General features: G+C 42.5%; 1 protein-coding gene across 1 annotated transcript in view; it reads left to right on the top strand.

Moving 5' to 3' along the window:
- Positions 1-21,866, top strand: part of LOC306977571 (pinopsin-like) — a 74,686-nt gene that overhangs the window by 13,659 nt on the left and 39,161 nt on the right. Inside the window, exon 2 of the mRNA XM_079575962.1 lies at positions 18,305-18,633. Coding sequence (XP_079432088.1) covers positions 18,305-18,633 — 329 coding nt within the window. The remainder of the gene's footprint in view (positions 1-18,304; positions 18,634-21,866) is intronic.

The raw sequence follows: 21,866 nt of genomic DNA, 5'->3' as shown, positions 1-21,866 counted from the left end.
TTGTGTTTGGTCCTGACTTAGTCCTAATGTAGTTCAAACTAGTCCTGTAAACTTCGTAACGTTCATTGTGTCTACTCGTGTTACAGTATCACTTTTAGGGTTCATTGTAAGTAAGTAGTAATACTGTAAGTAGTCCTGTTTTGTCCTGACTTAGTCCTGTGTTTATTGGAAGTAGTTTTGACATAGCAGTAATGACATTTTTATTTATTTTTTTACAATCAGAAGCCAGTAATATGGGTGTTGTCGGTGTCGCTGCAATTATGGACTTTAAATATGTTTTAGTACCACAGTCTGTCTTGTCCCAAGGCCAAGTCCTTGCAAAAAATCTGTCCCTCTATAAAAATGATTGAAGACCCCTGGCCAATGCCTTTTCGGTCTTGTTTTACTCAATAATGGTCTTTTGACATTGTGATTTTGCTTTTTGACACAAGTAAACTATAAACTCACTTTATTTATCCCAAAAATATGAATATATGGTGACTGTGTTAGGCTCATCAAGTCACCGGCCCAGTGGCCAATGACCTCGGAGAAATCTGGCCCAGTAAAAAATGTAAGTCAATAGCCATGATCTACGTCATCCAAAAATATTTCTTTTGTGGAAGATACTGACCATGTAAGTCTGTTGGTGGATCTTTCGTTTCAAAACAAAAAATGTTTTCTCAAAATTCTCAACATTTCAACTTTTGTAGCACCACCAGACACCAAATCTTCCAATCTATTTTGAAGTTTTTCTTTTTTTACCGAGGGTTTGTAAAATATCAAATTTCCAGCCTGATGTCATGGACTCCAAAACAAAGCAACATTTATATCTTTTACAGATGTTTTCATTAATAGCAAGCAATAGACATCCAAAACCTCTTCTGAACATCTGTCAAAATATCAACATAAGAAAATCATTCATGTAATCCTGGCTCCATCCATTATTTAGCTTTTTGGTGCAAAATATAGGACATTTTTATCCATAAACTGCCTTATTTGATTTGGCAAATAGTCTCTATTCATACTGCACTCTTTCACATCTTTAGAAACTGAAATCACTTCACATCCAGGAACCACTCACCCCTTCACACTGTCATTCAAACGCCAATGTACTTCACCTCTCAGTTAAAGGATGACCCGCTCCACCACCTGTCGCCTCATATTCATGAAAAGATAAAAAGGAAGAAAACTGCCAGTACATTCCTTTTACATTTGCGTCATTAATCTACAGCGAGAGCCTCAAACTGATGTTTCTACATTCATTTGAGTTTTTCCCTCTCGCCTTAAGGAGCTTTAAAGCCATGCTGACTGCAATAATAAAACCATATGTGTTTTCTCTGTCTCTCTCCTGTTTCGGGCGGCTGTGGTAAGTGTCTTTCAGCGTCCCTTCAGCTGAGGGAACATTTCAAAGCAAACACTCCTAGAGTTAATGCCAGGGAGAACAGAGTTATATTTAGTCCGTACATTGCATTGACAGGTCTACGCTGCCTGCCAATGTGTGCGCGGAATTTATGGCATCAGAGGAGATATGGAAGATGGATTAAAATGGAAATTGCACATAGGCTGTGTGCGAAATTATCTACGTACGAATGAGTGACCAGTAGTGTAAAGCAATTAAAAACCTCGCAGACGGTCTTATGAATTGTGTACAGTTCATACAGTAGATCAATAATCTTTCCCCAGGGTCAAGTTTTTTTCTGACTCAATAGATGAGTCAGTTGAGCCACTTTCTTTTAATGCTCGTTTTGTGCTACAATCCCTAATTATATAATTCTATATTAAAGCAGTACTAAGTAACTTGTTTACCTTAATAAATCCTTTCTGTAGTCCCTCTGGGGGTAATAGAAGTGTTGATGGGATGATTGGGGGGTCTTTCATCTCCTCCTGGTGTCTCTGGCCAGAAAACCACACTTACAACTTTCCTGCACCGGGTCGGAGTCACCAATACACACTAATAGAATCACAAAGAAGAAGCTAAGAGGCTAACGGGCAAAGCTAACTGTGGGCTAGCACCACTTTTTACAGCCAAGTTTGAGTGACTTTTTTAAAATCTCCATTGTGTAATTGGACGTACAATATCCCTCTCTCCCTTTGTCTTTTCTGGCAGTGTAGTATTTACTCTCACGGAAAATTAATGAATAAAAAAAACAAAACAAAAACATGTTAGGACACCTGCAGTGGCGCTTATGGCCTCTAGGGGCATGAGTTACTCAGTACTGTTTTAATATTCAGATGAAGGGAGTCTGGGGGTCCTCCGCTAGGCTTCAATAAACAAAATAAAAAAAGGTGAAACCCTTTATTTTACACTACCCTTAATACATTGTACCTAATTAAATGTAGAACAATGTAATGTGCTCTGTAACAGCTTGTCGTGACTTGTTTCTATGGGTTAGATACACAATAGAATAATATGTATTAGAAGTTTGTAGGTACATAATGTAATAAGACATAACGCTTCTTATGTCCTATTTCATTATGTACCTCCAAAGTACTAATACACATTCCAGTGTGTATGTAGCGCATAGGTCCAAGTTATTACAGATTGTTTCCGAGCACATTACATTGTACTAGATTAAGTTAGGTACAATGTATCAAGGTACTGTAAAATAAAGTGATACCAAAAAGGAATTTGCAATATTATAGTATGTTAGTGTTAAAGGTGGGACAGTGGTCAGTGTTGACATTTTTAGCTAGATTTCTGCCTTAACATTTTAGTTTTATTGTCAAAGAAAAACATATGCCAAACTCTCCCTTCAAAATGTTCCTTTTAAGACGTTTTGTCCTCTTTTTAGGAAATCCCTACAACATTGCCGCGGTCCCTTGTCTTTCGTCACGTATTCATTCGCAAATACTGACGTGTAACACGAAAGGCGACCGCAAACCAAATATGGTCATTTCCTCTCTGGGAGACGGTAAGGGCAAACAAAGGGCACAGATATACACTTGCATGTGCAGACGTTACAAAAATGTTAGTCCTGGTTTTCCAAAATTAGGTTTTCTTTACATTCTTTCAACAACATCTCCGTCTAACTTGTCTTTGTTACATGACAGCTTATTTTACTGCATTTACAATGTCAAAAACAGTGTCTCTTGAAAGATTTGAGGTCAAATATTGGTTTTACATGTAATCGTAACATTGATTTATTCAGACTGATGAAAGGACAATGTACATGATGTAAAAGCTGTTTATATTCACAGTTTTAGTTTTGGTTCTGAAGACAATTAAATCACAAAGCAAAATGAGTCAGGTCCAATGACTGAATCCAGTCTGGAAAACATACAAAAATCTCCCACAATCCCAGCAGCTACGGTGTAATAAACGCGCGTAGGTGACGAGAATGTGCGTTTACACAAGTTTGTACTGCATTTAGTGTCTGTTTTACGCAGCCACACAGAGGCCAGTTACAGCAGGACTGAAGACTGTGCAGAATGTACTTTGAGCAGGGGTGAATCCGAGCTTACAGGGGTTGGGGCATTATGGGGAACCCCTGACTCAGAAACAAACAAAAACAAAAAACTGTTTAATATTTATATTCAAGACTGAATGGAAAAGCAGCTCATGTACTCTTTGTTTAATTTTTTGCCCCCCGAGCCCCCTGCCTTAAAATAATGTCCTAGTATTTTTTAACAACTTGGCACACAGACTTCAAAACACATTTTATTTTATTTGTGACTATTTAATATCGGCTTATCCTAAAATTCATATGCATTAGATTTGATAAAAGCTTGATTAAAGAGGGGGTATTATGCTTTTTTCAATCACATAGCACCAGTCTATATCACACTACAATGATGACCAAACCTTCTGTTGGTCTGTAAATGCAGTAAATTAGAATAACTGCCTTGTATAAAATTGCTCTCTCAAAATGGCTGTAGTGAATTTCTTGAAATAGGCCTCTGTCTCTTTAAGAACCTCTGACCCTTTCCGACACGCCCCCTCCACACGCTGTCTGTGGCATCAGTGGGGAGGGGGTTCTGCTGAGGAGCAGTGGTTGGTTACTCGGCTGGTGACGAAAGCTCGGAGGCGTCTCCAGGAGGTGGGGGAGTTCCTAGGAGGACTCAGGCAAACCTATCCCTAAAATGGCCGCCATCAGAGTTTTTACAGATTACTCAAAAATGCGTGAATGTGCCAAGGCAACACTTCAGGCATGTTTTGAGGGAATGACATAATAACACGATGTAAAGCTTGAAAAAGTCAATTTTGCATAATACCCCCCCCCCCCCCCCCCCCTTTAACCTCCATTTTCAAAAAAGTGCAACATTTCAAGGAAGCTCTTTTACATTTGCATATTTTCAAGTAGATTAAACATATAAGTTAAAAATAAGTTAAAAAGACAGTCCGAAGTCCGGTGCGACTTGAGGTGACTTGCCGACTATAGTGTGACTCGACTTGACTTGACAAAAGCTACGACTTGCCTTGACCCCATGTGGTCACACCCTCCGATCATCAACACAGAAGCGTAATTGAAACAATGCCTCAGCAAATGTGTGTTTTAATCAAAGCTAACAGCGCTACAACCAAATATTAGAGCCCGTGACTTTCTTTTTTGTGGCGACCACCGATGAATCCGGGCATGGAATCTATTGTCCTCTTGGGATATGCCCGTGCCATCAGGAAGAAGAAATCCATTGATGGAATAACGTGGTCATTCGGGATGTTCAGACCCAGACCTGACCAAATGCAGACCCCAGATCAGGACAGTTCGTTTTTTACCTACCCCTTAGCCTACCCCTCCCAGCTCTGCCCAAACTCCAGGTAGTCCGAAATGTCTCTAAGAACAGAAACCACATCACCCTCATTTTGAAAGAACTCCACGGGATAGAACTAACTTTAAACATGCTACATAAATAAAAGTGGCAGGGTGGCTTGGCTGAGTGGAAAGATTGCTTGTAATTTGTGCCCGTCTCCTTCAAACTCAAAGAGAAATCGAAAATCCTCATCCAAAGCTACAATAAGCGTCACTCAGCTTATTCTGCAAATGTGTCGTAAATTACAGGCCCTGAGAACGCCAACTGCAACCAATATTTTTCATCTTATTGCATCCAGAGGAGGCTTGTTGTCTTAATGGCATTTACCGATCCGTAAAAGATTGCGTTGATGCGTTGATGCGTTGATGCCTTCATGCGCGGCTGGGATCTCAGATTATGGTTCGGACCCAGATGACATTATCCCTGTATGCTAAATTGTTCCCTGCTCAAAGCCTTCCAGACTCTGACGTGGAATCCGTGTGGCTCTTGAGGAAACAGCGCGTCGGGACCACACAGCGCACTTAGGAAAATGGCGCAATCAAGCTGTCGCAGTGCCGCGCGTCAACGGTGTTTTTGCAAATACATGTAACGGCATGTAGATTTACAGCTGTATATTCATGTTCAGCGTCATATAAACTGAGCACGAAGTCATTTTCTTGTCGCGGCCGCATCAATTTCTCAAGACAAATTTCGTATAACGGGTTGAACGAGCGTGGTATGATTGTAAGTGCTTTCATTGTCAATGCATAATTGTACAAACAAAATTGCGTGATGTTGCTGAGGGAACAGGCGGAACATGTGCAATCTGGGAGTGAATGCCAAGAACCAAATGCAGTAAACAAAAAAGGGTTTGTGACTGGCTCGCCACACTGCTCGCCCACTTCCCACCCTCATTGCAACCGGAATACAGGCTTGGTCAATGGGGGGGGGGACGCAAGTTGAGGCATGAACATGAGATATTTCCCAAAGATAGTCTACCTATACTAAAATATTTGTCATCTGGAACCATAACACAGAGCAATAATGTTAATTTATTCAATAAAAGTCTATTGCTTTTAAATTTGTATCATTTATTTGAGGTGTAACAACCAAGTCACTTCCTTTTAACGCAGTACTAAGCAACTCCTGCCCCTAGAGGCCATAAGCGGAACTACAGGTGTCGTAGCATGTTGCGTTTTTTTACTCATTAATTGTCCGTGAGAGTAAACACTACTCTGACAGAAAAGACAAAGGGAGAGAGGGATATTGTACATCCAATTACACAGTGGAGATACTTTTTTTCACTCAAACTTGGCTGCAAATAAATGTTTTTAATGAGGGAATGACATAATAACATGATGTAAAGCTTGAAAAAGTCGATTTTGCATAATACCCCCCCCCCCCCCCCCCCACACCTACATTTTCAAAAAAGTGCAACATTTCAAGGAAGCTCTTTTACATTTGCATATTTTCAAGTAGATTAAACATATAAGTTAAAAAGACAGTCCGAAGTCCGGTGCGACTTGAGGTGACTTGCCGACTATAGTGTGACTCGACTTGACTTGACAAAAGCTACGACTTGCCTTGACCCCATGTGGTCACACTCTCCGCTCATCAACACAGAAGCGTAATTGAAACAATGCCTCAGCGAATGTGTGCTTTAATCAGAGCTAACGGCGCTACAACCAAATATTAGAGCCCGTGACTTTCTTTTTTGTGGCGACACCTGATGAATCCGGGCATGGAATCCATTGCCATCTTGGAATATGCCCGTGCCATCAAGAAGAAGAAATCCATTGAGGGAATAACGTGGTCATTCAGGATGTTCAGACCCAGACCAGACCAAATGCAGACCCCAGATCAGGACAGTTTGTTTTTTACCTACCCCTTAGCCTACCCCTCCCAGCTCTGCCCAAACTCCAGGGAGTCCGAAATGTCTCTAAGAACAGAAACCACATCACCCTCATTTTGAAAGAACTCCACGAGATAGAACTAACTTTAATAAACATGCTACATAAATAAAAGTGGCAAGGTGGCTTGGCTGAGTGGAAAGATTGCTTGTAATTTGTGCCCGTCTCCTTCAAACTCAAAGAGAAATCGAAAATCCTCATCCAAAGCTACAATAAGCGTCACTCAGCTTATTCTGCAAATGTGTCGTAAATTACAGGCCCTGAGAACGCCAACTGCAACCAATATTTTTCATCTTCTTGCATCCAGAGGAGGCTTGTTGTCTTAATGGCATTTACCGATCCGTAAAAGATTGCGTTGATGCGTTGATGCGTTGATGCCTTCATGCGCGGCTGGGATCTCAGATTATGGTTCGGACCCAGATGACATTATCCCTGTATGCTAAATTGTTCCCTGCTCAAAGCCTTCCAAACTCTGACGTGGAATCCGTGTGGCTCTTGAGGAAACAGCGCGTCGGGACCACAAAGCGCACTTAGGAAAATGGCGCAATCAAGCTGTCGCAGTGCCGCGCGTCAACGGTGTTTTTGCAAATACATGTAACGGCATGTAGATTTACAGCTGTATATTCATGTTCAGCGTCATATAAACTGAGCACGAAGTCATTTTCTTGTCGCGGCCGCATCAATTTCTCAAGACAAATTTCGTATAACGGGTTGAATGAGCGTGGTATGATTGTAAGTGCTTTCATTGTCAATGCATAATTGTACAAACAAAATTGCGTGATGTTGCTGAGGGAACAGGCGGAACATGTGCAATCTGGGAGTGAATGCCAAGAACCAAATGCAGTAAACAAAAAAGGGTTTGTGACTGGCTCGCCACACTGCTCGCCCACTTCCCACCCTCATTGCAACCGGAATACAGGCTTGGTCAATGGGGGGGGGGACGCAAGTTGAGGCATGAACATGAGATATTTCCCAAAGATAGTCTACCTATACTAAAATATTTGTCATCTGGAACCATAACACAGAGCAATAATGTTAATTTATTCAATAAAAGTCTATTGCTTTTAAATTTGTATCATTTATTTGAGGTGTAACAACCAAGTCACTTCCTTTTAACGCAGTACTAAGCAACTCCTGCCCCTAGAGGCCATAAGCGGAACTACAGGTGTCGTAGCATGTTGCGTTTTTTTACTCATTAATTGTCCGTGAGAGTAAACACTACTCTGACAGAAAAGACAAAGGGAGAGAGGGATATTGTACATCCAATTACACAGTGGAGATACTTTTTTTCACTCAAACTTGGCTGCAAATACTGTTAAAAGTGGTGCTAGCCCGCAGTTAGCTTTGCCCGTTAGCCTGTTCTTCATGATTCCATTAGCGTGTATTGGTGGCTCCGGTCCGGTGGAATTCAAGTTGCAATTGTGGTTTTCTGGCCAGAGACACCAGGGGGAGATGAAAGACTCTCCAATCATCCCATTAACATTTGTATTACCCCCACAGGGACTACGGAAAGGATTTATTACGGTAAACAAGTTACTTTGTACTGCTTTAATGCTGTCCTTGGTGTCTGCTTTTGATACTTTTATTTTTCCGTAGCAGTAACGGTACTCTACTCTAAAGGCAACATGGAAGCCTAGCAAAGGTAATTTTTTCCTTGCTGTAACAATGTTTTTAGCAGGTGCAGACCCTCCTCAGTGAGAGTATAAGCTGCTGTGGACGTTAGCATTAGCGAGTGCATTGTGATTAGCCTATTTATTTATAACGAAACCATGGTCATGGCTGTGCTACAGAGATGGTTTGGCCATACAGCATGACCGAATGGGATAAACAGCTATTTAACTGAGTGATAAGTGAGTGATACTGACGGTCACAGTCACTTACCCGCTAGCCAACAAACAGGCCGACCTTAGCCTTTCTTCTCTGCTCCAGCTCAACGTTTCTCCCACTGCTTCAACTAGGGTTTTTCAGTTCTACTTTACAGTGCTTTTCGATTGCATTTCCCTGTACCAAAAACATTTCAACAGTTCTGCCACTTTTACAAATGTGTGGAATTATGTTTACGCAGCATAAGTGAAATAGGACATTGACATTTTCACAAAGCTTCACCGTGTAGTCAACAGAAATGGTTTCCTACATAATCCCATGTGTTCATTCACTCGCACCTTCACTGAGAATGTAAATGGTGTTGATAATAAAGGAAAGCTGATACATAAAAGGCGCTACTGTGTGTCGGAAGTGAGGAACTGGCACTTATTTCAAACCGAGAAGCAGAGGTTAGAGTTTATGCTGTATGTATTGATGGGAGAGTGTCTAGGGACTGCTCTCTCTGATTCTGACTGGCTCAGAAGTAAAGTAGACTGAACCGTTTCATCGCTTGCCCTTCTCTTCAACATCATCTTTCAAGTAAAAAAATATAACATCAGAGCCATTTTGAGTCACGTTATTGCTTGCTAGACCGACGATGCGGTGACGTCCCTCTGTAGGTTGTGCCGAGTGGGTAGACGTAACAAGGAATGGCGCAATATTTCTGCCGGACTGTCAGAGCTTCCCCAAAGATGATAAAGGAGAGGCCTGAGGACTGAATGCGTCCAGGAGACAATGGAAGGTGATAAGCCATGCTGCTGACTCAGGTGGGAATGCTCTCATGGCATGGACTGTCAATCTATTCTCTCGCCTTCCGAACGGCTGGGGAAAATCCCATTAAAGGGCCCGACGGGGAACTTAGCCACTCACATCACTGTTGTTCTTTTAAGAGCACTCTTCACTGCCAGCTGTGGGAATTAACAATTTTATGAACAAAACAAAAGCCACCATTTCTAACTGCATGCAAACAAGCGATGCTGCCGTGAAGAAAACGGTTTTAGTGCAAAGAGGATCTGCTGTTGGTCTAAGGAGACTCTAAATGTATCGATTTGGCAACAAAGCTTGGACATGTTAATGGCTCGTTTATGTGAGAGGTGCAACTCTTGGACTGGTTAAGCACTTAAGGTAATATATTGCATGTTTATTAGATTGGTTCTTTTTCTCTCTATTGCTCAAGATAAGTAATTTGGGTTTAAATGGAGTTCAGGAGCAAAACCACGCCTCAACCAATAACTCCTTGCATACCAACCATTGCATTCACCTAACCACGACTCTAATTACCCATAAGCCATGTATACCAGGCCAAGCCTCTTCATCTCTGTTTGCGAGTGAATTTTTAGTTCTATTTGGCTTGGGAGTGGCTTGTGGGATAAAGAACTGATTTGAACTGTTTGATTTGATTTGTTCTTGACTTGAAAGACTCTCTCCTAATGAACCTGTCGCACTGACAGACCTCCGTGCAGTTTGCTTGGTAGTAATTCCCACTCACCAACCAAGCGTGTTGTTCTTCCCGCTCCTGTTTGTACTTCAGCAGTTGTTTCCGTTTCTTCCCTGAGTCTTTCTGAGTTGAACGGGGACATGGAGGGCTATCTGCGCCAGTCTGACGCTGTCTCTGTCATCATAACGCTGCAAGCTTGTAACAACTGTGAGGAGCAGCGGGTTTGGGACTGCCCCCTTTGACAATGATTGATCGAAGAACAGAAGCTTAAACCAATTACATGATTAAGAAGCTGTGAGTGACGAGGGAAGAAGAAAATCCTTGAAATGCGGAACCAATGTTATTGTTGATTCAATATAAGACGCGCCTATGCTTTTTAAAATACGGGATGATTCAGCATTCCAAGGGACGGTTGGCAACCATACGAGTGATGATCGCTGACTAATGTACATCCACTGGAGAATAAAACAGATGAACTGCTAAGCTCGTCCCAGGAGATGGTGAAAGACTGTTGTGGAGCTGAGGGAGCTGCACAGGAGGAAGAGAAACGAGGAGGTGGAGCTCACCAGTGCAGGAGACCACGCTCTGTAACAGGTACAAACCCAGGAGGCGGAGCATCGTTTCAGAGGATCAGATGAGACTGAGGGCAGGCAGCTGGGTTTCCTCCGGGTGCTACGGAGACCTCTACCTCCAAAAACAGTGGCAGTGCGGCTCAGTCACAATGGCTCAGGACTAACACCGGAACACTCTTGCATTGTACGGGTGTATAATGACAAATAAAGCACTTACTTAAAATGGTGTCATGTACTCTCGGCTTTAACGAGACAGAGGCGGTTTACAGCTCATGTTGAACGAACCGAAAATTAATAAAACTTCAAATAAACTATTCAAGATCGACAGTATTTTTTTTAACTGTCATCAAATAACCCAAAAAAGCAGAATATTCAAGCCTTCAGTTGAACCTTCAATAATGTAGCGACTTGCATAGAGGGGCCCGCCATGATAGAGCTGAATGACTTGTAAACATGTGAGGTCTCTCAGAGGTTAATTACAATGTATAATTTCTTGGAATGAGCCCCCGGTTAATTAGCAGAAATGCCGTTTGCGTTGCTAACGGAGCAGCAGAGTGGCTCTCCGACAAAAGGCCCAGACGCACACGCCGAGCGCCATGCTGTTTTGGACCGGGACAAGGCGCTGACGATATCGGTTAATTATGTTCTGAGGGGCTACACTAACAAACGCAAGAGTGTGGCTGTGCAAAGCAACCAAAGAGGCCGGGACAAGCACCGCTATAGCGCCGGGGAACCACACGGTGATGGAGGAGGTGAGGATGGACTCGATGATGGCCGTGTGGAACTGCACCAGCATCTCGGTCGGCAGCTTAAGTTTCCTCAGCTGCCGCAGGAAGAACATCCTCTGCTGGGCCTTCTTGATGAGGGAGCTGATGGTTGAGGTCCCGGGTGATGGTGGTGCCCAGGAAGCGGAAGGCGTCCACGATGGAGATGGATGTGGGAGAGTCTGTCAGGGCGAGGGAGGACGGTGGGGCTGTGTCTTTCCTGAAGTCCACGACCATCTCCACTGTCTTCTGGGCGTTCAGCTCCAGGTTGTTGTGGCTGCACCAGGACGCCAGCTGGTCCACTTCTCTCCTGTAGGCGGAATCATCACCGTCAGAGATGAGCCCGATGAGGGAGGTGTCGTCCGCAAACTTGATCAGTTTAACGGACTGGTGACTGGAGGTGCAGCAGTTTTTGTACAGGGAGAAGAGCCAGGGGGAAAGTACACAGCCCTGAGGAGTCCCAGGATTGCGGCATTGAATAAGAAATATTTTACATGGCTTTTATATTTGGTGAACATGGCTGGAGCTTATAAGAAAATGATGGGAAAATGCGCAGGCTGACAAATCTGCCGGAGCCTCAAGGTTGTTGAGTAGGTAGAGATGCGGCTGCTGTCTCTCACTCAATTATAGAGCAAGGAAAGGGAAGTGTGTTGCACAAGGACACATCAGCAGCAACGCATTGACCAAATGACCCTTACTCTCTTCAATGGTTGTCTTTCTTTACTGCAAGGTCCCATAGTGCTATTATTCACTTGCACACAGAAAAATGAGAAAAACTAAAATGTTATATGCATAGTTGGCTTAAAGGAACAGGCCACAGTCTTTCCATACTGTGATATGTTCTTACCTGAGGTAGACGAGTTGATGTGTACCTGTCTGGTCCTTGTGCCCGTGGAAGAGCGTGGTCGCTTCCAACTTCACCCCCGTTTGGAGCTATAGGAGTACATTGGGAGAGGCCAAATGCAAACAATATCTTTGGTTGTTTTGCGTGACTGAGCGCACGCACAAAGACCAGAGAGGTACGCATCAACTCATCTAAGCTCAGACAAGAACATATCGCAGTATGTAAAAATGGTGGCCTGTTCCTTTTAAGAAAAACATTCGGTAAAGTAGCTACCTTAGCCGTGGTATTTAATCATTTGAAATCATTTGTGTGGAAGATTAGAATTACCTGGGGACGTCGGTTAAACTGAAATTACCTCAAGATATCGGTCATTTTATGGGCATTGGCACGGGACAAGCAATGTCAGTAATTCACAAATCTTTTACAGACTTTTTTTTCAGAGCCTCCACGCTGGTCTGTCTAATGTTGCCATGACAACGGGGCTGTACTTACTGTTCACGTCCGTAACATTGTAGTTTTTAAGGGGAGACACTACAGGCAAAACAAAAAAATGTCAGTTTTCATGTTTTGGGTCAAATTGGTCTCTGAACATATAAGCTTTCACCCGGAAACAGAAAATATACCTAATCTTCACAAAAACATGTTTAAATATTGCGCTGATTCAATGTTCCCCCATAGACTTATATGGGACAATGCAATTTCAAGGGCCTTTTTCTCAAAACGCATTTTTCTGTCATTGTGGCAACACTATGTCCACGTCAGTCAGACCTAAAGACTTCAGATTTTCCAGCCTTGGACTGAACAATATTTGGAAGATTTTTTCAGAGGGATTTTTTATTTTTTAATCCCTAAGCCCCATTTATTGAGTTTTGAATGTCAAAAAATAAGGCGAAAATTAAATTTTTACAAATTTTTCCACTAAAAAACAGCTTATTTTAAAACTAAACAAGAAATCCTAAATCCCCTCTGAAAAAGTCATGGAAACTCATTCATCACTAAAATGAAACCATAAATTTGAATGTAGCTCTATCCATTATTCACATTTTGTCGCCGAAAAGATGGGAAATTTGGGGCATTTTTAGGCATAAAACACCTTGTATGATATATGAAAAGATAAAATGACCGAAAACTTGCCATGTATTTTTTTCTCACATTTATGCCAGTTAATCTACAGCAAAGGTTTCAAATTGATATCTGTACATTTAAATTTTTTCCCTATTCGCCTGCAGTGTCTCGCCATAAACGGATAAGCAAACAGCATTTTGATTTGATATTACTACAGCTTAAGGGCTAGGGTTACACTATTGCAGACATAAATATACTGTACTGTACTAATATACTACATTATTTAGACTTCATTACGTAGGCTGAAAACTTTCTAAACTCCGACATGTGGAAGCTTTAGTTTGATATGTCTACAAATTAAAACCCGACTCTTTCCAAAATGTTTCCCAAAATGTTGTCCCTTGAATTATACACAATGTTACACTTAACGTGCCTTGAAAATTAAAGCAAACACATGACAGACATTGCGATTCTGATTCGATTTGTGATTTTAATATTTTATGTGTACCCAATGTTTTATTTTCCATTCAATTGAGCATCGAGCTGCATGTACATTTCTAAAACTGCTGTTCAACATCACGGTCCTTACATTTCAGCTTCGTGTTAGAAGTTACAAATCTACAAGAGACAAAGAGGCCTTTTATGAAGTTCACAGAAAAACACGCTTAGTTTGAATCATTCTCTAACAGATGTGACGATCTCACACTCTTTCTCCCTGTCCGAATCACAAGCTGCTTGTTTTATGAAAATCCCCCCATATATAGTTAAGTCAAAAACCTGCTGTAAAGATGTTCCAATTAGATGCAGTTTAGACAAAAATTCCGTGGTGATCAGCCTTTTTGATCGCCCCAATCTGCTCCGTGAACAAATTGATGATTCCGTGACACAACCCGTCCTGCTGGTCCTGAAGCACTCGTCTGTTTTCCCTATTCACCTGCAGTGTGTCGCCTACAACAAACTCATAAGAAATCCTAATGAGGAAATCTTACCTTAAATCCTCTGTCCCCTCCACTGTCGGCCCCTTCATCCCTGCTTTTGGACGCCACACAGGCCGGGGACCAATCAGACTCCCGCTGCGGCTGTAATTGAGCGTAATCAGCGGCCCTGGCCCCGGGGTCCCGCGTGTAGTGGAGCTAAAGTGGCCCCTGACAATTACACATCACGCTGATTGGGAGATACACTCACTTCAACAGGTGTTATGTAATCACCAGCGAGCGGGGCACAGCTGGACTGACGCGGGACCCGCTCCTCCAGTCGAGCTGTGACCAAAGACTTACGGGATGGAGCTCCCGTATGCGAAACACCAGCTGGGAATCGCACTCGGAGCTCTCCTTCAGCTGCTTCTTGGCGCAGGAGGAGTTTGGCACAACACTTGGTTCCCTCCGTGTTGCACGTCCTCACGTCGCTGCTAAGAGGGGGCGTCACAGCCATGGACTTTAAACAGTCTTGGCAATTTGCGGCGATGGCTACACATACGAGGTTGGAGATGACGGGGGCACGGAATTTGCCCGAGGAGAGTCCATGCTCACCAGAGTCACCCCGGCCCTCCTTTGTCATTAACGCATCTCCTCTTTGTGTGAGAGGGAGCTTCCATTGTCAGTGGAAGAGAGTGAAGAAAAGAAGTTACTTGTAACAGAGAGACATAATTATATTGATATTTTTTGCTTGCTTTTGTTGTCACTGTGAGGAGGAACTCTAGTGTGGAGTGTGGAGTGTCTGAAATGTTACGTAGGTATTACTTCAAAGAAGAAATCAAAGCTAATGTCAGCTTTAGTTTGACCTGCAGTTTTGTCCATCCCAAAATAAGGTATAAAGTATGTTGTATGACATTTGTATACAGTAATTTATTTGGTTTGTCCATCGCAAACATATTAAAGGAGGTTTAATCGGCCCAAATTGAGCTCATCATTAAACGATACCAGCATGTATTACTGATATTTTATACGCACAATAGACCCATTTCTCCCAAGTATTGTTCACAAATCTGTCTACTGTAAATCTGTGTTCGTGAGCACTTGTCCCTTGTCAGAGAGAATCCACCCTCCCCCCATATGTGTGTCTGAGGAGACAGCTTCATAACCAGTCGGCCTCTTACTCACCACTGTTTGTTATACTCTAAAGGGAATTGGATTGGACTTCAGGCTCGTCGACTTTCTCATTGGTATGTTTTTATTTACAAGGCGCTTCTTGGAAGGCTGCCCTCTTATTTATCTTGTCTTTTAAAAGTGAAGCAGAGTCAGCGTAGTCTTCGTTCTAATGACACCTTGCAGTATGTTGTGGCTTATGTGCGGACTGACTTGGGAAAGACTGCTTTCAGTTATTCAGCTCCATTTACACGGAACCTACTGCAGAAGGACTTCAAAATCACAGAATAGAATTTCTTTCAAGTCCAGATCATCTGTGTGTGAATGTTTTAGCTAATGTTGTGTATGGTTTTAAATGTATGGAAACCAAGTGTTGCTGCCCATCTTGGCCAGGTCTCTCTTGTAAAAGAGATCTAAGATCTAAGAAAGAAAACTGCACAGGGGTGTCTTAGGCTGCAATAAAAGGACACTCTAAAATGTTAATTTTGGCTTCATTGTGTGAACATCATTTGCGTCACACAGCGCAACACATCTCCGTCATAGAATTGATCAGGTTGATATAGACAACGTACTATGTGCGTTTTATTGATGGCATCTCAAATGACACGTCATCCATTGAGCATGTTTTGGGTCTGCTCTGGATCGGTACATACTGTACTGTACGGCATCGTGTTCCTGCCAATATCCACCAACTTCACACAGCCATTGAAGTGGAGTGGATCAATATTCAGTAATCAACAACCTGATCAACTCTATGAAGGACATGTGAGGAAAATGGCCGTTACATCACATACCAAGAAAGCAAAAGTTTTTTAACCAGGCTTTGATATCCCATAGATGTGGTTGATTCTTTGATCACAGCCAAGAACATGATAGCTCAAAATAATAGCAATAAAACGTTTAGCTTTGGGGAAACCTGAGAGAGAGTTGCACCACAGACCGACAAGTTTAGCGACAAAGCATTGACTGTCCATTTCAGTCAAGTTACCCATGAGGTCTAGTGCATGATGTGCAGTACATCTGCCCTCTGCTTCCGAACAGAATGCCCTTGAGACTTTGAATGGCAGATTGTTGCTAAATAGAGCTGATTTATCTTGTGTTGGGATCTGCAGCAGTGAATGTCCTGTTTTCCGCTAGTGTGTGTGTGTGTGTGTGTGTGTGTGTGTGTTTGTGTTTGTGTTGCCGTTGGGAAATTGGTGTTTCTAAGCCTGTGAAGGGTGTTCTTGGGGCTGAAAGAGCTGATGTGTTTCCAGGAAATGCATGAGGACTTGTTGGAACAAAAGCTTGTGTCTTGAAGGAACGTAGTTATGGTACCCACCTAAAAATGGCTATATACTCATTCTTTTCACTTATGCAACAATTACCAAGTTTACTGGAGTCTCATACCATCATATCAAGTGATGAAAACTGATCCCCACAATGGGCTCTATCCACACGGCTTCAGAGTGACTTAAAGAGAAGGACAGAAAGGTTTTCTTCAAAAGTCCATAAAGCAAAGAACTTCAATGCTAATTGCCCTGCTATGACCATCCGTTTTTATGCTTCCAAGACCTCTGCTCTTCTTTCATTTCTTTATTAGTATGGATGAGCAAAGTCGGCTGAAGAGGTTGGCTGCTATTTGTATTTTACTTTGCCTGGCCTGCCAAATTACATGCTTTTTCATAGATGTTTCAAAGACATATAGTCTGGGAGTAAGCATGATCTCAACAATTTCCCTGTGGGAGTGATCTACAGACGACATCAACCAATTAGAGCGACGCTTGATACGTTGCAGTAACAAGCGTCAGGAAGCCTTTCCAAAAATTTCCTTATTTACGAGGAACGTAAATATATATATATTTTTTCAAATGATTTAAAACAGACAAAAGAGCAGAAGAAAACAGTGTACCAGTCGCCGCGCCATCTTTAATGTTTGGGAAGAGTGCATGGTTGTGATGGGTGACGGCTTCCGTCTCTTGGTGCGTGATTGGACCGATGTGGGTAAAATTGTGAAATGATTGGCTGTGAGCCGCCGCCCTAACGGTTCTTCTTTTGAACAGTAAGGAGGCGTGTCTGGCAGGCCAGACAATATTTTACCCTATTCTTAACATAGGAGCTGGCTCCAAAAACCCAACCAAATTGCTAGCATAAACGAGCTTCAGTTAGCCCTCTGCTGAACGGTATCCTCTCTTAGTCCAAAGTTATTCTACAGTTTACGCTTGGGAGTCACGTGACCAGAGCCAAAAACGGAACAGGTTTTGGGCTATTTTCTGCGCTGGAGATTCACCTCAATAACCTCCATCATTCCCACTGCTTGTTAGAAACTTCAGAGAAGTCTTTAAAAGAGAATAAAAGATGAACATAAAAAAAAAATCAATTCAAATGTATGAATAAAACAATAAACACAAAAAAACAATAGCATGTGCATGTGAGAGGCTTTTAACAACACCACTCCCAAGAAAACAATGAAATAAATGAATAACTGTCTACAGAAGTATTCTATTGTATTATGTTTGTTTGTTTTTATACGTGAATAATGCTGAGGCTGAATCCAGAAGTCGGATAAGCCTGTTCCATACTTTACCTCCATGATATCAAATTGTCAGTGGATCACGAGATGTGTTAGTTTTGCAGCCTGCCTCGTAGAATAATTATGAACCTGATAATTATGTGAATGTTTTGCACAAAAAGGTCAGTCATCATCTTTCAGTGATCTAAATACAAAGGTAGTGCTCAGAAGAGGATTTCTATCAAAATATTCAAGAGTTTTAATTCACAAAACAGCACTTGGCGTGTCAGGTTTGGAAAGAGCAGCTTAATGGACAAACTTCTTTTGTAGAATGAAAATTGTGTTAAGGAAAGTAGTGAAGGTATTTCCCCATACAAGAGTTCCATAATTTAAATAAGACTGTAGTAAAGTGTTCACGGACATTTATGATTTACGAGACTTCGAATCTTACTTATGATTCCACTAGTCTTAGTTATCTTTATTGTCAATCAAAAAAAAAAAAAAAAGGTAGATGACACTATGTATTTGCTTGATCTCCATCGCTGACCTCGTCCGTTTCCCCCCTGCAGGCGTCGTGTCCCTGATCTCCCTGGCAGTCCTCTCCTATGAGCGCTACAACACCATCACGGCCACCACGATGGCGGACGGCAGGGACTTCCACGCGGTGCTGGGAGGCATCGCCTTCTCCTGGCTGTACGCGGTGCTGTGGACGGTGCCCCCCCTGCTGGGATGGAGCCGATACGGGCCGGAGGGACCCGGGACCACCTGCTCCGTGGACTGGAAGACTCAAACGGTCAACAACGTGTCCTACATCGTCTGCCTGTTCGTCTTCTGCCTGATTCTGCCCTTCTGCGTGATCTTGTACTCCTATGGCAAGCTGCTGCGGGCCATTCGGCAGGTACGTCCGTATTGAGGATTCATCACGGCTTTGTTCTTGAAGTGTCATTGTAAAAGGTCATTTTGCGACTGTTTTGCCGCTCCTGTCTGAGTGCACCGTATTTGTGCTGCAGAAATTTGACCCGCCTGTAAATGTTTAAGCTCTAACATTTGAAATTCCAAACATGTTTCTCTTATCTCTGCAAAGGTAGGAACGTCCAGCCGTTGACCGTGGGGAGGGGCTGAGGAAGCGTGTTGAGGCAGACGCAGAACCATGGGGGCGTGGTTGGGGGGGTATGTGTGTGCAGTTGTTTACAATCAGAAAGTCAGCGTTAAGTTAGTCAGTTTAAATGAAAAAAAAAAAGGTGGGAAATTTCACACGTGTCCAGCAGACGGCACTGACATAAGAGATCAGAATATAAACAACACATTATAGCCACGTGGTAAATGGTCAGTCTGCCTTACGGCGACTGTGGCTACATTAGGAGCTTACCAACACCGAGTGCTGAGTGAATAAGCTTTTGTTTATGCACCCCAGCAATAAACTCGCTATTTATTTTTTTTTAACTTTACTTGGAGACCTCTGCGCTAGATCTCAGGATTTTACTCATTGGGATTAACAGTCTCTGAGAGTCCAAGAGGTGCATATTTTTTAGTGGGAGGGGAAGCACCCACAGACAACCTACACAGACATGAGGAGAGTAGTTTCAATAAAGCAAAACTAAAATATTACAAGATCAGATTTATTGAAGATTGACACGGGAAGAAAGAGCAAATGTTTGACCTGAAATGCGTCAATTACAATGTCGGAAGCTATATACATAAAAACAACCAAGACCAACTAAAATAAGGAATTAAAAGCTTGAGGGAGGATTTATGTTTGTGTGATTTGAAACACTGCTACAGTATTTCAATGAAACTGTCATGCAAAATGACCCCCATTGTTAACACACAGAAGGTCCTGTACAGCAACGTTTATCCAAACTTAGCGCTTGTATCATAAAGTGAACAGTTTGGCCAAGAAATGAGCTCAACTTCACTCATCTTTGTGCTCCATTTTTGCATATTTAACTCGGTTTGTTGTTACCGCTTTTAGCTGTAGCTGGCATCAGTAGCAGCTCAGGATTTAAGGCCAATAAAACAATAAAGTAAACTGTGAATAAAGTTTGTCTTGTCATCTTCTCAGCCAACTCCCTCCCAGCACCTCCTGAAAGCTAAGAAGGTTCAAATGCCGGTCCCTCTACTATACTTTGGCATCAACCTTCACCTACTGTGTGTTACAAAACAGCTTCTTTATTTGGTCAAAAGTCATCTGCACAGTCGACTTCAAAGCCCTTCAAAGGGGGCTGGTTTGAAGGGTCTCACTCTTGAAAGATGCTCTTCTCGACTCCTTAAAGGACAAGGTTATCTCGAGATCACGACCTGTTGATAGCCAACTTTGACGCGCGCCGCACCGAACTCAGATTCACACCTGGTTTAGCCGCTTGGAGCCAGGAAGGCTTCATTTTTGGCACTTAGTTTAATCCCTCCCAGATGTGGGTGAGCGAGCCAATAACAATGTGCTAATGCAGGTGACTAAGGGATCGGATCTTATCTGCTTTCTAAAGTGATCTCTCATGTGCCTCAAGCTTCCTGACTGCCTGGAGAGTTCGGCGCGAGGCAAGAGTATTGATGTGAGAAAATATGTGCACAATAAAGGCGTTGGGTCATTCATTAAAGTTAGATTCCCTGACTCGTAGGAGGAATAGCCTACTTCAAGACAGTCTAGTACCTTTTGGGAACATAAACGCACTGCCACGTTTTTGTTTTTCCTCAATAAAAACAATTTGTTCAATTTCTCAGTCCACTTCAACATCTTGCTAAACATTCTGGAGAAACAAGTGGACTTTAGAGTTTGCTTTTACACGAAATGTTCAATTTAAACGCAATCAAAAGCACTGTATATAGCACAAATGATAGATATAATAGTATATCTATAATGTTAAAGTTAAAAGGATTCAATACAAAATGTACTTAATCTACACCACACAGTTTAAGGTAATCCTGTTTTCTGTATTTCCTTGATTGTATTGTATCATAGTGCAAACTTGCAACATTTCTGATAATCCATCACTGTACTATGGAGCAGTTCACAACTCATATATTCGCTAGCGTGCCTTTAGCTGAAAGCGAAAGCTTGTAATCCCCGTTTTGCCCCACTGCTGTCAGCAGAGGGCGATCCAGGCCAGTTCAAAATTCTGAGAGGTCTGCTACAGTTAAAGTGTACCAGTCAGATTCTGTGCAATCTGTCGAGTGACGGTGTCAGTGACCGTTACTTTGCCGGGTAAACGGGGTCATCTCTTGGACTGTGGATGGAAAAAGGCAGTTTTCACACTCATCAGAGCCCTCGCACAGCCCTCCCTCTGAGCGCCCCTGATGAATAGGAATGGTCAGCTCAGAACATAAGGACACCGCTCACGTCCAAAGTTCCTCTGAGGATTATCTGTCTCTCTTGAGGCTCATTTACGCCCCCATTATGTACGTAAGGAGATCTGTGCGTTCTGAGTGTGTTTGTTCTTCTCATTCATACTTCTAACTGAATCGCTTGTGTTGAATAATCAGCAGTGAGTGGGGGCGGGGGGTTAACAGAACCGCAAGAAAAACAGCAAAAGGTCAAGCAAAGAAGGCAGAACTAACAGCGGTGTAACTTATTTGCATGAAAATGGTCAAGGAATTGAGAGAAAATGGTTTGCTTCGCACATTCCAGCTGTTTGCTCTGCTTCGTTGTCGAGCATCCTTACATGCATTTAGAAATGAACCCTATATTATTGTCTAAAGGAAGTCCTGTTTAAATGTTGTGGTGTCTATCACTTGGGAGATTTATCCACAGATCTCCAATGGGGTTTAGGTCAGGAGACTGTGAAGACCAAAAGGCTCTTGAGGTCATGGATTTTGAGCCGTGTTTACGATTTTGTTATTTCAATTTCCTTCAGAATTTGTTCAAAATGAAGGCAAGGCAACTTTATTTACACTGCGCATTCCGTACACAAGACTCAATGCGCCTCATAAAAGAAGATATGCCAAATTACATTCAGGTTAAAGTTAAGGCAAAGCATATTTTTTCTTGGGGACAGGAAGGATGGCTGGTCATTGACTGGGGGGAGGGGCTGAGGAAACGTATTGAGGCGTTGTTCAGACGCAGAACAACGTGGGCGTGGTTTAGGGAGGGGTATGTGTGTGCAGTTGTTTACAATCCTGAAAGTCAGTGTTATGCAA

Source organism: Gobius niger (assembly GCF_951799975.1).
Source record: "Gobius niger genome assembly, chromosome: 18".
Taxonomy (NCBI): Eukaryota; Metazoa; Chordata; class Actinopteri; order Gobiiformes; family Gobiidae; genus Gobius; species Gobius niger.
This window is presented reverse-complemented; position numbering and strand designations above follow the sequence as displayed.